The following is an 18,700-nucleotide window of genomic DNA, read 5'->3' on the forward strand; positions in this document are numbered from 1 at the left end:
GGTAATGACAATAATGATGATGGTGATGGTGGTGGTAATGATAATAATGATGATGGTGATGGTGATGATGGTGGTAATGATAATGATGACGGTGATGATCGTCATGATCGTAGTAATGATAATAATGAAGATGGTGATGGTGATGATGGTGATGATCGTGGTAATGATAATAATGATGATGGTGATGGTGATGATGGTGATGATCGTGGTAATGATAATAATGATGATGGTGATGATGGTGATGATCGTGGTAATGATAATAATGATGATGGTGATGGTGATGATGGTGATGATCGTGGTCATGATAATAACGATGATGATGGTGATGATTGTGGTAATGATAGTAATGATGATGGTGAAGGGTGTGATGACCGCGGTAATGATAATAATGATGACGGTGATGGTGATGATGGTGGTAATGATAATAATGATGATTGTGATGGTGATGATGGTGGTAATGACAATAATGATGATGTGATAATGGTGGTAATGATAATAATGATGATGGTGATGGTGATGATGATGATGGTGGTAATGATAATAATGATGATGGTGATGATCGTGGTAATGATAATAATGATGATCGTGATGATCGTGGTAAGGATAATAATGATGATGGTGATGATGGTGATGATCGTGGTAATGATAATAACGATGATGATGGTGATGACGGTGGTAATGATAGTGATGATCATTGTAATGATAATAATGATGATGTGATAATGGTGATGATTATGGTAATGATAATAATATTGATGATGATGATGATGATGGTGGTAATGATAATAATGATGATGGTGATGCTAGTGGTAATGACAATAATGATGATGGTGATGGTGGTGGTAATGATAATAATGATGATGGTGATGGTGATGATGGTGGTAATGATAATAATGATGACGGTGATGATCGTCATGATCGTAGTAATGATAATAATGAAGATGGTGATGGTGATGATGGTGATGATCGTGGTAATGATAATAATGATGATGGTGATGGTGATGATGGTGATGATCGTGGTAATGATAATAATGATGATGGTGATGATGGTGATGATCGTGGTAATGATAATAATGATGATGGTGATGGTGATGATGGTGATGATCGTGGTCATGATAATAACGATGATGATGGTGATGATTGTGGTAATGATAGTAATGATGATGGTGAAGGGTGTGATGACCGCGGTAATGATAATAATGATGACGGTGATGGTGATGATGGTGGTAATGATAATAATGATGATAGTGATGGTGATGATGGTGGTAATGACAATAATGATGATGTGATAATGGTGGTAATGATAATAATGATGATGGTGATGGTGATGATGATGATGGTGGTAATGATAATAATGATGATGGTGATGATCGTGGTAATGATAATAATGATGATCGTGATGATCGTGGTAAGGATAATAATGATGATGGTGATGATCGTGGTAATGATAATAATGATGATAATGGTGATGATCTTGGTAATGATAATAATGATGATGGTCTTGGTGATAATCGTGGTAATGATAATAATGATGATGGTGATGATGGTGGTAATGATAATGATGATGATGGTGATGGTGATGGTGATGGTAATGATAATAATGATGATGGTGATGGTGATGATGGTGGTGATGATTATAATGATGATGGTGATAGTGGTGGTAATGATAATAATGATGATGGTGATGATAGTGGTGATGACAGTAATGATGATGGTGATGGTGGTGGTAATGATAATAATGATGATGGTGATGATAGTGGTAATGATCATAATGATGATGGTGACGGTGATGGTGATGGTAATGATAATAATGATGATGGTGATGGTGATGGTGGTGATAGTGGTAATGACAATAATGATGATGGTGATGGTGGTCGTAATGATAATAATGATGATGGTGATGATAGTGGTATTGACCATAATGATGATGGTGATGGTGATGATCGTGGTAATGATAATAATGATGATGGTGATGATGGTGATGATGGTGATGATGGTGGTAATGATAATAACGATGATGATGGTGATGATCGTGGTAATGATAATAATGATGATGATGGTGATGACCATAATGATGAAAATGTTGGTAATGATTGTGGTCATAATTATGAGGAGTATGATGACGATGATAATCATGATGATGATGATTATGTTGACTATGATAACCATAATGATGTTGATATTGATGATTTTGGTGAATTTCATGATAATAAAGATAATAATGATGATGATAGTTATTATAATGCTAACCAAGATGATGATTTTGATAATGATGATGATGTAATGATGATGATGTTATCAGATGGACCTCATCTGTTTTCATGGATTTCTTACATTTTATCAGAAAAAGGAGAGAAACTCTGCAAAAGTTCTTTATTTCTATCAAAGAATGAACACAGTGATGTCTTCACATTATGTTTTGTTGTTTTTCCTTTTATATAAAATTCACAGTTGAAGTGTGGACAAAAGAAAATAGGCTATAAATAAAGTTCCACTCAAAACAAACAGTGGGCTCAAACTGAAGAAGATCTCACATTTCCACTGACATCAGATTCACAGTACTCACTGAGCATGTGCAAACACTCATACCCAGACCTACTCTGTAAATGAAAAGCATCTGGTTCTCTGATTCTGACATTATGTGATTCTCAGTTGTGATTCATGGATCATCTTGTTCTCTGATCATCTGGTTCTTGGATCATTTAATTCTCAGATCATCTTGTTCTTTGATGATTTTTATTCTGATAAGGGTCCAACTTTATTTGGGCTCTGATCGTGGTTCTGGTCGTAATTCTCTTTGTGGTTCTGGCCATGCTTTTGGTTGTGGTTCAGATCCACTTATGTGATCATTAAGTCAGCGTGTTTGTGCAGCACAGCTCCTGATTCTCTCTGATGGACCTGTGGCTGTTTCTCTACTTTTACCAAGCCACGCCCCTTGACATAGGATAGGATAAGCCACGTTCCAAGTCTTTGCCAAGCTACTCTGTTGGACTCTGCCAAGCCCCACCCCTGGCCACCAGATGAGTTCTCAGCTGGTAGGAGGGAAGTCATCATCTGTGTGATCTTCAACGGTTACAGAACAAATGAAAGAGGAAACGTCTCTATGGTAACAGATGTGCTCTTCTATCTCCAGGTGTCTACAGCAGCTTTAGCTTCTCCTCATTGTTGTTGTTGTTGTTGTGGTGGAGGCTCAGGTTCAACTCTAGATCCGACTGCTCTCTCAGCGCTCGTGGCAGCAGCCTTTTCTTCAAGAACAGCTTCTGGAGGAAGCGGTTGCTGATGCTGACAGGGCAGTAGCTGTGGATGAAGTACATGAGGCCCACCCCGGGGCCGGCGTAGTAGTGCGCCTGAGGCAGAGGCGCCAGCAGCGCCTGGACGATGGTGTCGATGACGGGGCCGACGTCGGGGTCGGCCCGACTGGTGAAGCTCTGGAAGAGATCCTTTGTCTCGGTCAGGTAGTCCTCGCCGTAGTCCTCTAGCAGTGCCGGAGACAAACTCTGCAGCAGCTGCTGGTGTTGCTGGTCCCAGTAGGCATGGTTGATGCTCCGCCCTGCAGGAGGTGAGACATGAGTGTCACTTCATCATCATCATCGTCGTCATCATCATCATCATTCTACAAGAGATGAGAGTACCTTCATCATCATCATTGTTAGTGTCAGATTTATTTCTATAGCACATTTAAAAGGCTATGGCCACCCAAAGTATTTCACAGTAACAAAAGTCATCAACAATAAGAAACAATTAAAGCAAAACAATAAAAGAAACAAAAACAGTGAAATAAAACGGATGAAGATCCAGCAGAGGTGGCTGTGCTCAGCCAGATCCAGGGTGAAGAAGTGGGTCTTAAGACGCGTGTTAAACATGTAGAGGCTCTTCTCAGACCGCACAGAGAGCGGCTGCGTTCCACAGCGTGGCAACCACAGCTGCAAACGCTCCATCTCCTCTGGTTTTCATGAGGGATGGAGGAATGTCCAGGACCATCTGGTCAGCTGACCTAAGGGCTCTGGAGGGTTGATGCAACTTAACAAGTCAAATAACCAGGAGCCGGTGGCGCGAGGAGACGAGCTGCTGTGTTCTGGACAAGATGCCGACGGCTGAGATCTGACGTACGGGGAGTTCCAGTAGTCCAGGCGCGATGAAATAAAAGCACGGATGACTTTTTCTAGATCAGCCCTTAGACAGGGTTTGACTTTGTGTAGAAGCCGGAGCTGAGAGAAGCCTTGACCGCTGATCCGCTCTGCTCGTCTAATTTAAGCGTCCCATCAATAACAACAGGATTCCTAGCCTGCAGTCGTATATAAGCTGCTAGTGGGCCAAGGGGGCTGGCAAGGACCAAGTCAGGGCGCATCTCTGAACAGGACAATCTCTGTTTTATTCTCCTCTACCTCACACACCAAAGTCATGGAGATCCTTAGGGTTCTGTGCTTGGACCAATACTTTTCACGTTATACATGCTTCTCTGAGGTGCTATCATTAGACAGCATGGTATAAACTTTAATTTCTATGCAGATGATACTCAGATTTACTTCCTATAAATCCTGATGAAACCAATCAGTGTGTTTGGGTTACAAAGATGTCTTAAAGACATAACTGATTGAATTTTCTCCTCCTAAATTCAGACAGACTGAGATTGTTGTCTTTGGACCTGAAAAACTCAGGAAAACTTTGTCTAGCTAATCTCGTGGCATTAATTTGGCTTCCAGCACTACAGGGAGCAACCTTGGAGTTATTCTGGACCAGGGTTTGTCCTTTGGCTCACATATAAAACAGGTTTCTAGAACCGCCTTCTTCCACTTACGTAATATTGGTAGAATTAGAGACATCCTGTCTCACAGAGATGAGGAAAAACTAGTCCATGCTTTTGTTACTTCCAGACTAGACTACTACCATTCCTTATTAATGTCGTGTCCCAGATACTGTATACTGTAAGTCTCTAACTGATCCAAAATGCTGCATCGAGGGTTCTGATGAGAATTAGCAGGAGAGATCATATTTCTCCAGTTTTAGCTTCTCTTCATTGGCTCCCTGTTAAATCCAGAATAGGATTTACAATTTTTCTCCTCACATATAAAGATCTCCATGACAAGGCTCCATTGTATATCAAAGATCTCAGACTGGAGGTCTGCTTGTGGTTCCCAGGGTCTCTAAGTGTCCAATGGGAGCCTTCAGCTATCAGACCCCTCTCTTATGGAACGAGCTCCCAGTTTGGGTTCGAGAGGCAGACACCTTCTCTACCTTTAAGATCAGGCTTAAAACCTTATTTTCTGGTAAATCTGATAAGTTGGGGGGTCTAGCCATCCCTTAGTGATGCTGCCATAAGCTCAGACTGCTAAGAGACGTCCCATGATGTACTGGGCTCATCCTCTTCATCTCGCTGCTTCTCATCTTGCAAGTAGAAACAGGTGACTGTACTGGCATCATTAAAGTTGCAGAGTCTGCTGGTCACTCTTTCCTGGCCTCTCCACCCCAACCAGTCCAGGCAGATGGCCGTCCTCCCTGAGCCGGGTTCTTGTTCTGGTTCTGCCGGAAGTTTTTCCTGACTATTACAAGGGAGTTTTTCCTTTCCACTGTTGCCTCTTGCAGCTCATGAGGCTGTTTTTGGTTATAAGTTGGCTGGAATTGATCTGTCTGTAAAGCCCTGTGATGACGTTGTGAAGTGGCGCTGTACAAAAAAAGCTGAGTTGAATTGAACTGAATCTTCCTGCAGAAAATGAGAGTACCTTCATCATCGTCATCATCATGCTTGCCTCCAGCACCGTGAGAGTGCGGCCTGTAACAGCTGCTCCTGCTCGCCGCTAAACTTTTCTTTTTACTTCTATTCTTTCTACATTTTGTTTTGTCTTTCATGTCATCATGCATACAAGACTAGCAGAGTTTGCTCTGTGGCTCTTCTTGTTTTTTCACTCTTTCTTTGCGTGTCCAGAGACCTCACGTGGAGCCACAGCTCCACTGTTTACAGCAGGGATCAGCTGTTAGCCCTGCGTAGCACAGACGTGCTAACTGAGAAGCAACCCCATGTTCCCCACAAGCTTAAGAGGACGAGGCAGGGATGCCACTCTGGGAGAGAGCGCTGCACCAGGAGGAGACCGGCCCATCCTCCCCTCCCTCATCGTCAGCATGAGGCCTTATACCTGCCGAGCGAGTTCACTCATGCCCTCGCAGTAGTAGTGTACGTCCCCCTCTCTGCGATCCAGCCTGGGATGTCCTGCTCTCAGCACTTAGCCGGCTGCAGACACAACACCCTGATGCCCTCCTCCTCATCTTTGGAGATTTCAATCATGCCCCTCCATCCTCCTCTCAGCCCAAATTTAACCAATATGTCACATGCCACAGCAGAGAAAATAAAATACTGGACCTGTTCTATGCCAACTCCAAGAAAGCATACCACTCACTTCCCCTTCCTCCCCCGGGCCGAACCGACCACAACCTTATGCACCTCCTGCTCGTGTATAAACCTCGTTCACAGGCAGCCTGCCATCACCCGCACTGTGATGAAATGTTCAGAAGAAGCTGAGGAGGCACTGAAAGACTCTTTGAACACAACACTGTGGTAGGTTTTCAGCACTGCCCATGGGGACGATATCGACAGTCTAACCTACTGCCGGACGGACTACATCAACTTCTTTGTGGAGAACTCCATACCCACCAGAACTGTACAGAGCTTCTCCAACCACAGCCCTGGATTACCCAGGATTAAGGCTCTCCTGAAGGAGAAGAAGAAGAGAGCTTTTCTGTCTGGAAATAAAAAGATGCTGAAGTCTGTGCAGAGGGAGCTGAGGAGGATGATCAGGAAGAGGAAGATGGAGCACCAGCTGCAGCAGAACATCTGTGGTGTCTGGAAGGGACAGACCATCTTGGGGTTCAAGCAGCCAACGTCCCAGCCTGTGGGAGACCAGAGGTGGGCAAATGACCTAAACTTATTTTTCCACAGATCTGATCAGGCATCCACCCCTCCCCCAGCCAGGTCTCCTCTGCTGCAACCCCATCACAGTCTGTGCCCCGTGTCCACTGCTCCTCCTGTACCTCCTCCCCCTCCCTCACGGCCTTCAGCTTACGCCCACCTGACACCTCCAGGTAACACTCCATCAACACCTCCCTGCTCCGGCTGGTCCCTCACACACACCAGGTGAGGAATGCCCTGAAGAAGAGCATCGCCCCAGCGCCAAAGACCCCGCACCCCAGGGAGCTCAGCAGCTACAGGCCAGTAGCTCTGACGTCTCATCTGATGAAGGCGCTGGAGATACTGGTCCTCGTCCATCTAATGAACCCCTTCATGGACCACCTGCAGTTCTCCTACCAGCCTGACATCAGGGTGGATGATGCCAGCATCTACCTCCTTCCCACCTCCCTCAATCATCTGGAGATGGCTGGAAGCACTGTGAGGATCATGTTCTTTGATTTCTTCAGTGCATTCAGCACCATCCAGCCCAGGCTGCTGGGGGACGAGCTGCCGCTAGCTGGGGTGGACCATCATCTCCCTACATGGAATTGGGACTCCCTCGTTGTGTCACGGTTTCTGGGTTTTGGTGGGTGTTTTGATCGTGGTTTAGGATTTTGGTTTTTGTCATGTTTAGTTCGGTCTTCTTGGTTTATAGTTCATGCTTTAGGTTTCAGTTTTGTCATGTTTGGTTTTCCCTCTTGTGTTCCTGTGAGTTCTGTTCTGCCTCATTAGATCACCTGGCCTGATTAGTCATCCACTTCACCTGTGTCTTGTTACTCCCTCTGTGTATAAGTACTCCTGGTTTTCAGTCACTCATTGTCAGATCCTTATTTGGTCATGTGTAGTTTTTGTTCACTGGAGTTATCCCTGTCGTGTGTGGTTCCTTGTCTCAAGTTCTGGGAAATAAACCTGTCACCTGCACCAATTCTGCCTCCTGCCTGACTGCCTGCATTTGGGTCCTCACCTCCGCCCACTGCACGTGACACGTTGACTAACAGTTCATGAGGATGCAGGGCTCTGAGTCGGATTGGCTTCTCTGCAGCACCGGTGCTCTGCAGGGAACGGTTCTGGCTCCTTTTCTGTTCACCTTCTGCACTGCAGACTTTTCATACAACGGAACTGAGATTGACACTGTAAAGTCTTGCAAGTACCTGGGTGTTCACCTAAATGATGATCTGGACTGGTTGGACAACAACAGTGCCATGGTCAAGAAGGGCAACAGCAGACTGTTCCTGCTCAGGAGGCTGAGGTCTTTTGGAGTGCAGGGACCGTTCCTCTGGACCTTTAATGATTCTGTGGTGGCATCAGCCATCTTTTATGGTCTGCTGGGCCAGCAGCATCACGGACAGGGACAGGAAGAGAATGGACAGTCTGGTGAGGAGGGCCAGCTCTGTCCTGGGACACTCCCTGGACTCAGTGGAGGTGGTGGGAAACGGGAGGATAGTGGCTAAAGGTGGATTTCTACTTGCGGGGTCTGAGTGCGGTCGGTACGGCACAGCTGTACACCAAGTCGGAGTTCTTCTGATGGTTCACGTTAGTTCGTTGGTATTTCCTGTTTTAAAACAACAATGGCGTCCTGTATGGTTCAGTGTCTTTATTAGCTTGTGGAAGAAAATGAGGAAACAACTCAATCAGCCTCTCATTATTTAGCCTTATTTTTCTTCTTTTCACACACACACACACACTGTGTCCAAATGTACACTCTACTCCCTACATAGTGCCCTTTACAGGGGTCACACCATTTTTTCGACGTGTCCAAATGTCCAGAGAGAAAAAAGTAGGGCACTCAAAATTACCCACAATGCATCTTGAAAAGTAGTGAGCATCGATGGTCACTAGATGGGCCAATATAGACCACAATGCATTGCGGGCAGAAGCTCAACATGGAGCAAGGAGGAGAAAAAAATGAGCTGCGCGAAATGACCTGTAAGCAACCAAAGAAAGAATAAAACACAACATAAGGAATAAAAATAAAAATATTTACACACAACTTTGGATTGGATTTGTAATGACGCGGGTTGTGGTTGCCGTGGTGACGGCGGTAGTCACATGGTTTGCGGCGAGGAAAAAATAGGCAGCTTTGTGTCCGAATTGCCAAGAGAATGAGTCACCATGTAGTGAATGAGGGGTTAGGGAGTAGGGTGGACATTCGGACACAGCCATAGAACTCTCTGCTCACTGGTTGATCTTTGGCTGCTCCTGATTGGACGTTACCATCAATCTAAGCTTTCTGATTGGTGGATTAATCACAATTTACTCCACAGAGTTACACACCACCATCCCTGAGACACTGATGATGATAGAAGAGACCTGCTGGAGTTTTTAGTTTAAGGAATCAGAATCAGTACATCCGGGTCTGGCAGTTCGGTTCTGAAGTTGCGCCGCATGTGAAATGTGCTGTAAAAATTAAACTGACTTGATTTTATGGGTTCAGTCTACAAAGAAAAAGTTTCTGATCTGATTCATTATTTTATTATAAATAAAAATAAAAACAAAGTGAGAAAGAAAATGAAGACGTAAAGTTTTCCTCTATCTTGTCTCCAGGTGTGTGGGCGGGGCTCACCTGTCCTGTAGGAGGACGGTAGGATGGTGGACACCTGGACCCCCCAGGGCTCCAGCTCATGTCTCAGCGTGTCGGTGAACAGGTTCAGGGCGGCTTTGGATGCTCCGTATGCCGCCAGGCAGGGAAACGGCTGGTCACCTGGACACAGGGGGAGCATCGCTGTGACATCACATACACACATTGACCAATGAGGTTGCTCAGCTTCTAACAGCCAGCTGGACCCGAATTTGCTCTTATCCAGACCTGGATCTGGATCTCAGAACTCAACCAAATCAAAAACGCATGTAAGTAAATAAATAAAGGTCCGACTTGATGTTAAATTTCTGAGCTAGCTAGCATAAGCTAAGGCCCATTTATGCTGGACACAGAAGATGGACATGCAGACGGATGGACACGCAGACAGACGGATGGACACGCAGACAGACGAACCCGCAGACGGATGGACACGCAGACGGTTATGCATGTAATTTGGTCTGTTTTCAGGGAGCTTAGCTATCCATCACTTGACACAGAAGACAGAGCGATACCACAAGGCCACTGTGTCCCAGAAGACTATCTCTCTGGTCGGGTGGCCCTCTCAGTGACGTTAGCACAGTTTCATTGGTTTGACTGGAAAAGTGAAATGCTGACAGAGCTGAAAGACGTGTGACTGCTGAATTTATGATGTTTCAGGGACAATGGAAAAAACGCGGATGACAATGGCGGTTTCACTAAAAAGATAAATTTGTGGCGTCTTTATGTTGCCATGGTGACTAGTGCTTTACTTTTCCAGTGGAGGGAAGGGGACATCTCGTTCCTGGCCATCTTATTTATACCCTCCCCCTTCAGAGGGGGCGGTTTGGGACTAAGCCCAGGTAACTCTTCTTCTATGGTGCTTTTAAGGCATTAGTGATCCCAAACGGAGCTCTAGCTCCTATTAAACAAAGCTGCTACTGGAATTTTAAAGCTTGTTTGTCCATTCAGACACACAGTAGTAAAAGTGGAGGCAGCTACATGTGTGTGGACCCATGAATAAATGCTTCATTTCAAGGGAATGAAAACAGTTATTCTAGTAAAGTCATTAGAGACCAATAGAAGCACAGTTTATAATGATGGATTATGTGGTTCTGTTATTGATCTGTGATCGGTTCCACGCTGCAGCTTTACATTTACAGTCAGAACAAACTTTTAAATCTGGCAACAACTCGATGAAAAAGTTGAACATCAGTGAGGAATGTCTGGAAAACTGGGAGTTAAATCAATTTGATCCATGTCACACTTTTCTCATACAATCAGTTATTTGTGCAGCTTAGTGTGTGCATATGTGTGTGCGTGCACACACCTGCTGGGCTGGAGATGGTGACGATCCGACCTTTAGCCTGGCGCAGCAGCGGCAGGAAGTTCTTGGTGATGCTCAACGTTCCAAAGAAGTTGACCTCCATGCAGCCACGAAAGTTGGACATCAGGGACAGCTCGACGTCTCCGAAGTTCACGCACACACCAGCGTTGTTCACCAAACCCCACAAACCTGCGCACGCACACACGTGCACAGATATGCACAGACACACGCGTGTGCACAGACACACACACAGAGAAGCACAGGATGAGCATCTCATTCTAGCTTTGATTTTAAATCTGGTTTCTAGGCTTGGTTCCCATTCCGGCGGCGGATTCTAGCTTTGGTTCTGATTCCGACGGCGAGTTCTAGGCTTGGTTTTGATTCCAACAGTGGGTGGTAGGTTCGGTTCTGATTCCGACAGCGGGTTCTAGGTTTGGTTCTGATTCCGACGGCGAGTTCTAGGCTTGGTTCCCATTCCGACGGCAGGTTCTAGGTTTGGTTCTGATGCAGTCTGCGAGTTCTAGGCTTAGTTCTGATTCTGACACCAGGATCTAGGTTTGGTTCTGATTCCGACGGCGAGTTCTAGGTTTGGTTCTGATTCCGACGGTGGGTTGTAGGTTCGGTTCGTATACCGAAGGCGAGTTCTAGGTTTGGTTCTGATTCCGACGGTGGGTTGTAGGTTCGGTTCGTATACCGAAGGCGAGTTCTAGGTTTGGTTCTGATTCCGACGGTGGGTTGTAGGTTCGGTTCGTATACCGAAGGCGAGTCCTAGGTTTGGTTCTGATTCCGACGGTGGGTTGTAGGTTCGGTTCGTATACCGAAGGCGAGTTCTAGGTTTGGTTCTGATTCTGATGGCGGGTTCCAGGCTTGGTTCCCATTCCAACGGCGGATTCTAAGTTTGGTTCTGATTCCGACGGCGAGTTCTAGGCTTGGTTTTGATTCCGACAGCGGGCTGTAGATTCGGTTCTGATTCCGGCGGCGGTTTCTAGGTTTGGTTCCCATTCCGATGGTGGATTCTAGGTTTGGTTCTGATTCCGAGGGCGGATGCTAAGTTTGGTTCTGATTCCAACAGCGAGTTCTAGGCTTGGTTCCCATTCTGACGGCGGGCTGTAGGTTTGGTTCTGATTCCGGCGGCGGTTTCTAGGTTTGGTTCCCATTCCGATGGCGGATTCTAGGTTTGGTTCTGATTCCGACAGCGGATACTAAGTTTGGTTCTGATTCTGACAGCGGGCTGTAGATTCGGTTCTGATTCCGGTGGCGGTTTCTAGGTTTGGTTCTGATTCCGACGGCGAGTTCTAGGTTTGGTTCCCATTCCAACGGCGGATTCTAGGTTTGGTTCTGATTCCGACGGCGGATACTAAGTTTGGTTCTGATTCCAACAGCGAGTTCTAGGCTTGGTTTTGATTCCAACAGTGGGTTGTAGGTTCGGTTCTGATTCCGACGGCGAGTTCTAGGCATGGTTCCCATTCCGACGGCGGATTCTAGGTTTGGTTCTGATTCCAACGGCGGATACTAAGTTTGGTTCTGATTCCAACAGTGGATTGTAGGTTCGGTTCTGATTCTGATGGCGAGTTCTAGGCTTGGTTCCCATTCCGACGGCAGATTCTAGGTTTGGTTCTGATTCCGACGGCGAATACTAAGTTTGGTTCTGATTCCAACAGCGAGTTCTAGGCTTGGTTTTGATTCCAACAGTGGGTTGTAGGTTCGGTTCTGATTCCGACGGCGAGTTCTAGGCATGTTTCCCATTCCGACGGCGGATTCTAGGTTTGGTTCTGATTCCAACAGTGGATTGTAGGTTCGGTTCTGATTCTGATGGCGAGTTCTAGGCTTGGTTCCCATTCCGACGGCGGATTCTAGGTTTGGTTCTGATTCCGACAGCGGATACTAAGTTTGGTTCTAATTCTGACAGCGGGCTGTAGATTCGGTTCTGATTCCGGTGGCGGTTTCTAGGTTTGGTTCTGATTCCGACGGCGAGTTCTAGGTTTGGTTCCCATTCCAACGGCGGATTCTAGGTTTGGTTCTGATTCCGACGGCGGATACTAAGTTTGGTTCTGATTCCAACAGCGAGTTCTAGGCTTGGTTTTGATTCCAACAGTGGGTTGTAGGTTCGGTTCTGATTCCGACGGCGAGTTCTAGGCATGGTTCCCATTCCGACGGCGGATTCTAGGTTTGGTTCTGATTCCAACGGCGGATACTAAGTTTGGTTCTGATTCCAACAGTGAGTTCTAGGCTTGGTTTTGATTCCAACAGTGGGTTGTAGGTTCGGTTCTGATTCCGACGGCGGTTTCTAGGTTTGGTTCTGATTCCGACGGCAGGTTCTAGGCTTGGTTCCCATTCCGACGGCGGTTTCTAGGTTTGGTTCTGATTCCGACGGCGAGTTCTAGGCTTGGTTCCCATTCCGACAACAGATTCTAGGTTCGGTTCTGATTCCAACGGCAGATTCTAGGTTTGGTTCCGATTCCGACGGCTGGTTCTAGGTTTGGTTCTGATTCTAACGGCGAGTTCTAGGCTTAGTTCCAATTCCGACAGCGGTCATGACAGAGGTGACCCGGTCCTCACCTCTCAGGCCCAGCTTGGCCTTGGTGTCCAGCAGTGCCTGCTGGACCTGCTGTGGCTGCGTGATGTCCACCTGCAGGAGGGTGAGGCGGGCGGAGCAGCACCTCTGGAGATCTTTAGCTCCGTCTCCCATCAGGTCCAAGACAGTGGCAAACACCTCAAAGCCCATAGCATCCAGACGCTTTGCTGCAGCGTTCCCAAATCCAGAGTCACATCCTGCAGGGACACAGACCAATACCATCAGATTTCTGACCTCTCCTGGACTGAACACTTCCCACCTGGTGAAGAAGCCCAATAACGGCTCTTCTTCCTCAGGCTCCCAGTTTGGCTTTTAGAGGTTCAGACCATAAAGACAGTGATGACTGAGACATAAATTCAGCAAAGTTTATGCACAAAGGACAAGATTTCATGACAAATAAAACATTATGAAGGGAAAGAAAACCAATGTATTCAGAAGCAGGTCACAAAAAGTCATCTCACTTTCCCAGACACAGTCCAGTTCACGGCTGTCCAGTTATACCCAGTTAAAACAAGTCCTTCATGAGACCCACATTAGTCCAGTTTATAACCGTGTTCATTTAAATCATGAAAATAATGACCTGGCTAAGAAAAGCCTCCATCAGGACCAGGAGGAAAACCTCCATCAGAACCAAGACCAGGAGGAAAACCTCCATCAGAACCAGGACCAGGAAATAAAACCTCCATCAGAACCAGGACCAGAGAGGAAAACCACCATCAGAACCAGGACCAGGAAATAAAACCTCCATCAGAACCCCAGAGACAAGAGGGGAAAGTATTCCTATGGAGCGGTTTAGGATCAGCTTTATTGCTACTCTGGAGGCGACCCAGCTGACTCGGAGTTGCTGATACAGAAGAGGAACAAGGAGTCAGAGAGCGGCTCTGCACTCAGGAAAAACATCCCTGGAATTCATGTGGAATTCCACCAGAGGAAGAGCTACTGATGTTATTTTACAGAGATGAATCAGGGGAAGACTTTATTTCCTCAGATTTCCAGAATGTGAGGGTTAAATTCCAGTTTACACGGAACATGTCAAGCTATGGAATGTTTGTTGGACAAAGAACTCTGACCAGACTGGGACTGAACACATTCATGAGAAGTTTTTCTAACAGGACGAAGTCAGGAACGTCAGAAAACTCCAACATGGAAAAATAAAAGTATTCTTTTATTTCTCCCTCCTTCTCTCTCTCTCTCCCTTTCTACATTTCCTCCCGTTTGCCTGATGAATGAGTGTCTGATAACAGATGATGTAGAGGTGGATTTCCTCTGTGCTGTTAGCAGCTCAGAAACCAGAACTCAGACCTCAGAGATAAGGAGACCAGGTCTGACAGAGACCAGGATCCTGATTTAAACATCCAGCTCATAACTCACATCTATCCATATATCTATCCATCCATCCATCCATCCATCCATCCATCTATCCATCCATCCATCCATCCATCCATCCACCCATCCATCCATCATCCATCCAGTCATAATCCATTGACCCATCTATCCATCCATCCATCATCCATCCATCTATCCATCCAATCATAATCCATTGACCCATCTATCCATCCATCCATCATCCATCCATCCATCCATCTATCCATCTATCCATCCATCCACCCATCTATCCATCCATCCATCCATCCATCCATCAACCCATCCATCCATCCATCCATCCATCCATCGTTGGGGTGGGGGTCCTCTTCTGAGGGCTTCTGTGTTCAGGGGTGTCAATGGGTCGGGGTGATCAAACCTATTAAAGAAGTGGCTTAGCTGGTTTGCCTCTCCATGGACCACCTCTCTTGAAGCTGCAGCCAGCCTTCATCCCCTCCACACCTCCCTCATGCTGTTGTTCTGCTCCTTCGCCTCCCTGAGCTGGACTCGGAGTTCCTTCTGTATCTGCTGAATCTCCCGTGTCGCCATCTTTAAAGGTCTTCTTCTTCTGGTCCAGCTGTTATAGCTGGTAGCCACTGACGTTACAGCTGGAAAGAACCAGACTGAAGAAGCCTGTCTCTCAGTCTGGACCAAGCGCAGATTGACCAACATGTTCAAGCCATCCGGACAAGCATCCCGTGGTGGTGGTGGTGTCTGCTTCTAGACGGGTGGTGACCGTCTACGAGAAACATTTTGGATTTTCCAACTGAAGGCAGACCCTGGCCTCACTTTTATAATTAGCCTATATTTGTTTGGCAGGGACTAGACGGTGTAGTCACATGCATATATATATATATATATATATATATATATATATATATATATATATATGCATGCTTTCATGTTAGTAACATGTGTGTTTTCCCTCTCATTTTTATATAACCTTTATTTTATCAGGGAAGTTCCACTGAGATTACAAGATGTTTTTACTTAAAGGAGGCCTGGCCCAGAAAATCCGTCCAGGTTCCATCATACACACTCGGCATTCAAACAACCAATCAAAAATCAAACAACATAAAACTTACAGTATACAACATATATGAATCTGAGAGGGCAGTAGAATACAGAACACATAGTTAGCTGGACGGCAGTTGCAGACACCTACTGAGTCGGTCTCCCAGCTCTTTTAAGAGCTCAGAGATCAGCTGCTGCAGGTTTAAGTCAGTCAGCTGTTCCAGGCTGCAGGGGCGGAGCATTTAAACGCCTTTTTGTCAAATTCACTGTGAGCTTTGGGGACTGTCAGTAAAAGACTATCATTAGAGTGCAGACAGCTGGTATTACTAGAGTGGCCAGCTTTTCCATAATCCTCGGTGCAAGATGTGGTGGAACCAACCGGAATGTTGCCGCCTACACGGCAGCAAGACATGAGACTCATTTAGTCTCATTGTGTGCAGGTTTAATCATAAATACAGCTCTCAGGAGGAACAAGATGTAAAAAGGTTGACAAATAGTTTACTAAAACTATTATTAGACACTTCAAAACAAAACAGGAAACAATTCAACTACACAAAGGAAGTGAGACTAAGACAGGACACAGGGAATTTCACATGGTCATTTCTCTGGACCCGTGTGCCTTGTCGGACTGACTTGTGGCCTTTTTGAGGCCTTAATTACCAGCTGATCAGGGTGGTGAGAAGAGAAGGAAAATTATGGCAACACGTGGAACACAGACAGGAACACCGCGGCTCAGACCCGCCCACTTCCTGTGGAGGATGAGATGATCAAACCAATGTCAGCTTTGTTCTTGCAACCAAGAAGAAGAACAAAATTCTGGCAGAGTACGTAACAGACTTTACTCTCTGCTACAAGAAGGCCCGACACACACTTCATAAACAGGAGCAGGGAGGGGGAGGGTAATGGGGACCTCGGAGTTGCTGGGGGTGGTGTGGACTGTGCTTGGAGCTCGCTGTCTTCTGGTATGCCTGGGGTGTCTCCCACGGGGCATGGTTGGTGGGTTATGTGTGACGTTACTGACCGGGGCCTGCAGCTGTCGATCTTGGCCCACTGGGACCTGTGCCCCAAGACCGTGGGGGGCTCTTGCTGGGGCTCTTCACTGCCGCCCTTCGTGTGGGGCTGGAGTCGTCTTCGGTGTGGGGTGGCTTGGGTTGGTGCTCCGGGGCCTTGCCTTCACGCTGATGAAGGCAGAGTGCCCATTTGAACTTTTTCCATGCATCTTTAATAAAGTGAGTCAAGAGTCACATTTTTCTCTCTTTGCCACATCATTACCCATAAGGAAAACTTCTGTTGCAGCACCTTAGGTTTGGTTTCCTGTCCCACACAAAAGATGTAAATTAGGTTTTTAAAGAAACGCATCATGAAATGTCAGACAAAGCCAGATGTTTTTTCTCCACGTGGAGTCTCAGAAGAAACCTTTGCCACGACTTGGCTTGTTCGGGTGCAGCACTCCACTCGTATCAAACACAGCAGAAACAGTGAACATAAACTCCTCGTTCTGCAACCTCTCAGACTTCTCAGTGTTTTACGCAGCAGGTAATTCAACACAGCAGCTGACTCTGTCCGTCTCCATGGTGACAGCCGTTTTCCACCTTTCAGAAAGCTCCGGAGTGGAAAAGTTTCCACCGTGTGTGTTTCTGTGCAGATTACAGCCGAGAACAGCTACACAAAGACAGAGTCGCTTTAATCTGCAGATCTGATTATCTCGTTAACTACGACACAAAGAGTCCAGAGCCAGCTGGCCGTCAGGCAGCAGCATGGAGGCAGAGGTCAGTCCAAGCACACACCCACACATGCACGCGTGTGCACACACACACACACACACACACACACACACACATAAACTACTCAGCCTCTTATCTGCCTTGTTTCCCTGCTGCTCAAATAACAGAAACTAGGACAAAAACACTCCAGTTTAACCTGCAAACATACCACTGATGTTACCCTGAGACTTCTGTCAGGAGGACCCCCCTCACCACCCACGCACACACCCAGCCGGCCAGTTTTCCAGCTGCTGCTCAGCTCTTTACGTCGTCAGACACATTTCTGGCAGATTTACAGGAGAATTTCAGCCTTAGCAGGTGTGAAAACCTCCTGCAGGAATTTGGACTGTGGATATTTTTCTGACTTCCTCTGAGCTTCAGGTTTTCTGATAAACTTTGATTTTTATGTTTCCAGATCAGATGACAAACTTCCAGTTTTCCAAATCCAAAAAAAGACCTCAGACTGGTTTTCCCTTAACTTTCCATCCAGCAGCATACGATCTAACATGTGTGCCTTCTGCTGTGAGGAACACCTGGAAAACACCTGAACTGCACAGATTTCAGCAGGAGAAAGAGGGCGGAGCCTCCTCTTACCTGTGATGAAGACAGCCTTGCCCCAGGCGGGCAGGGTGGCGGGTGGCATTCTGATTCTGGAAGCAGAGCGGAGGCAGCAGGCGAGCCCGAACAGCACCAGCAGCAGCAGCGCCGGCAGGCAGAACTCCCACAGCCTCTCCATCAGCACCGTGGCCCCCAGCCAGGCTACCAGGGTGGGGCCCGCACTCAGGTGGAATTCCAGGACCTTCTTCAGGACCCCGCCAAGAAAAACAGCCACAACAGCCACGTAAAACCAGACTGGAAAAGTATAATCCTCCATCATCAGCTGATCAACAGTCAGTCAGTGTCTCTCTGCCGCTCTCTCTCTCTGCTGAACACACTACGAGTCCTGGAGGAGAGCTGCTCCTCCGCTGTATATATACAGAGAGAAGGAGGAGGAGGAGGAGGAGGGACTACAAGCTGCATTTAATCTGCGGCACACACACAAACACTCTTATCTCCAGCAGATCTGGCTGGTTTGTGCTGATAAGAGGTTTCTGATGTTTCGGCTCAGAACACGATCTCGACCCTGAAGCAGCAAGAACTGCTTCAGCTGATCTCAGAGGTGCTC

At 46.5% G+C, this 18,700-nt stretch overlaps 1 protein-coding gene across 1 annotated transcript; it reads right to left on the reverse strand.

Annotated features, from left to right (window-relative positions):
* Positions 1-2,693: 2,693 nt before the first annotated feature.
* On the reverse strand, positions 2,694-18,457 carry hsd11b2 (hydroxysteroid (11-beta) dehydrogenase 2). Its single transcript, XM_041988816.1, has 5 exons — positions 18,130-18,457; positions 13,381-13,593; positions 10,825-11,010; positions 9,504-9,641; positions 2,694-3,550 (listed from the first exon to the last, which is right to left on the reverse strand). Exons 1-5 carry the CDS (start codon positions 18,410-18,412, stop codon positions 3,138-3,140), a joined length of 1,233 nt encoding a protein of 410 aa, XP_041844750.1. The 5' UTR covers positions 18,413-18,457; the 3' UTR covers positions 2,694-3,137.
* Positions 18,458-18,700: the final 243 nt, after the last annotated feature.

Source organism: Melanotaenia boesemani, chromosome 1 (genome assembly GCF_017639745.1).
Source record: "Melanotaenia boesemani isolate fMelBoe1 chromosome 1, fMelBoe1.pri, whole genome shotgun sequence".
Lineage (NCBI taxonomy): Eukaryota > Metazoa > Chordata > Actinopteri > Atheriniformes > Melanotaeniidae > Melanotaenia > Melanotaenia boesemani.

What these genes read in the sequence shown, in the direction of transcription:
- hsd11b2 (XM_041988816.1), bottom strand. Translation starts at nt 18,412, where the DNA reads ATGATGGAGGATTATACTTTTCCAGTCTGGTTTTACGTGGCTGTTGTG. An exon ending in CAAGGCTGTCTTCATCACAG is followed by an intron (nt 13,594 to 18,129) that starts GTAAGAGGAGGC and finishes GTGTCCCTGCAG; the next exon opens with GATGTGACTCTGGATTTGGG. An exon ending in GGCCAAGCTGGGCCTGAGAG is followed by an intron (nt 11,011 to 13,380) that starts GTGAGGACCGGG and finishes GTGCGTGCGCAG; the next exon opens with GTTTGTGGGGTTTGGTGAAC.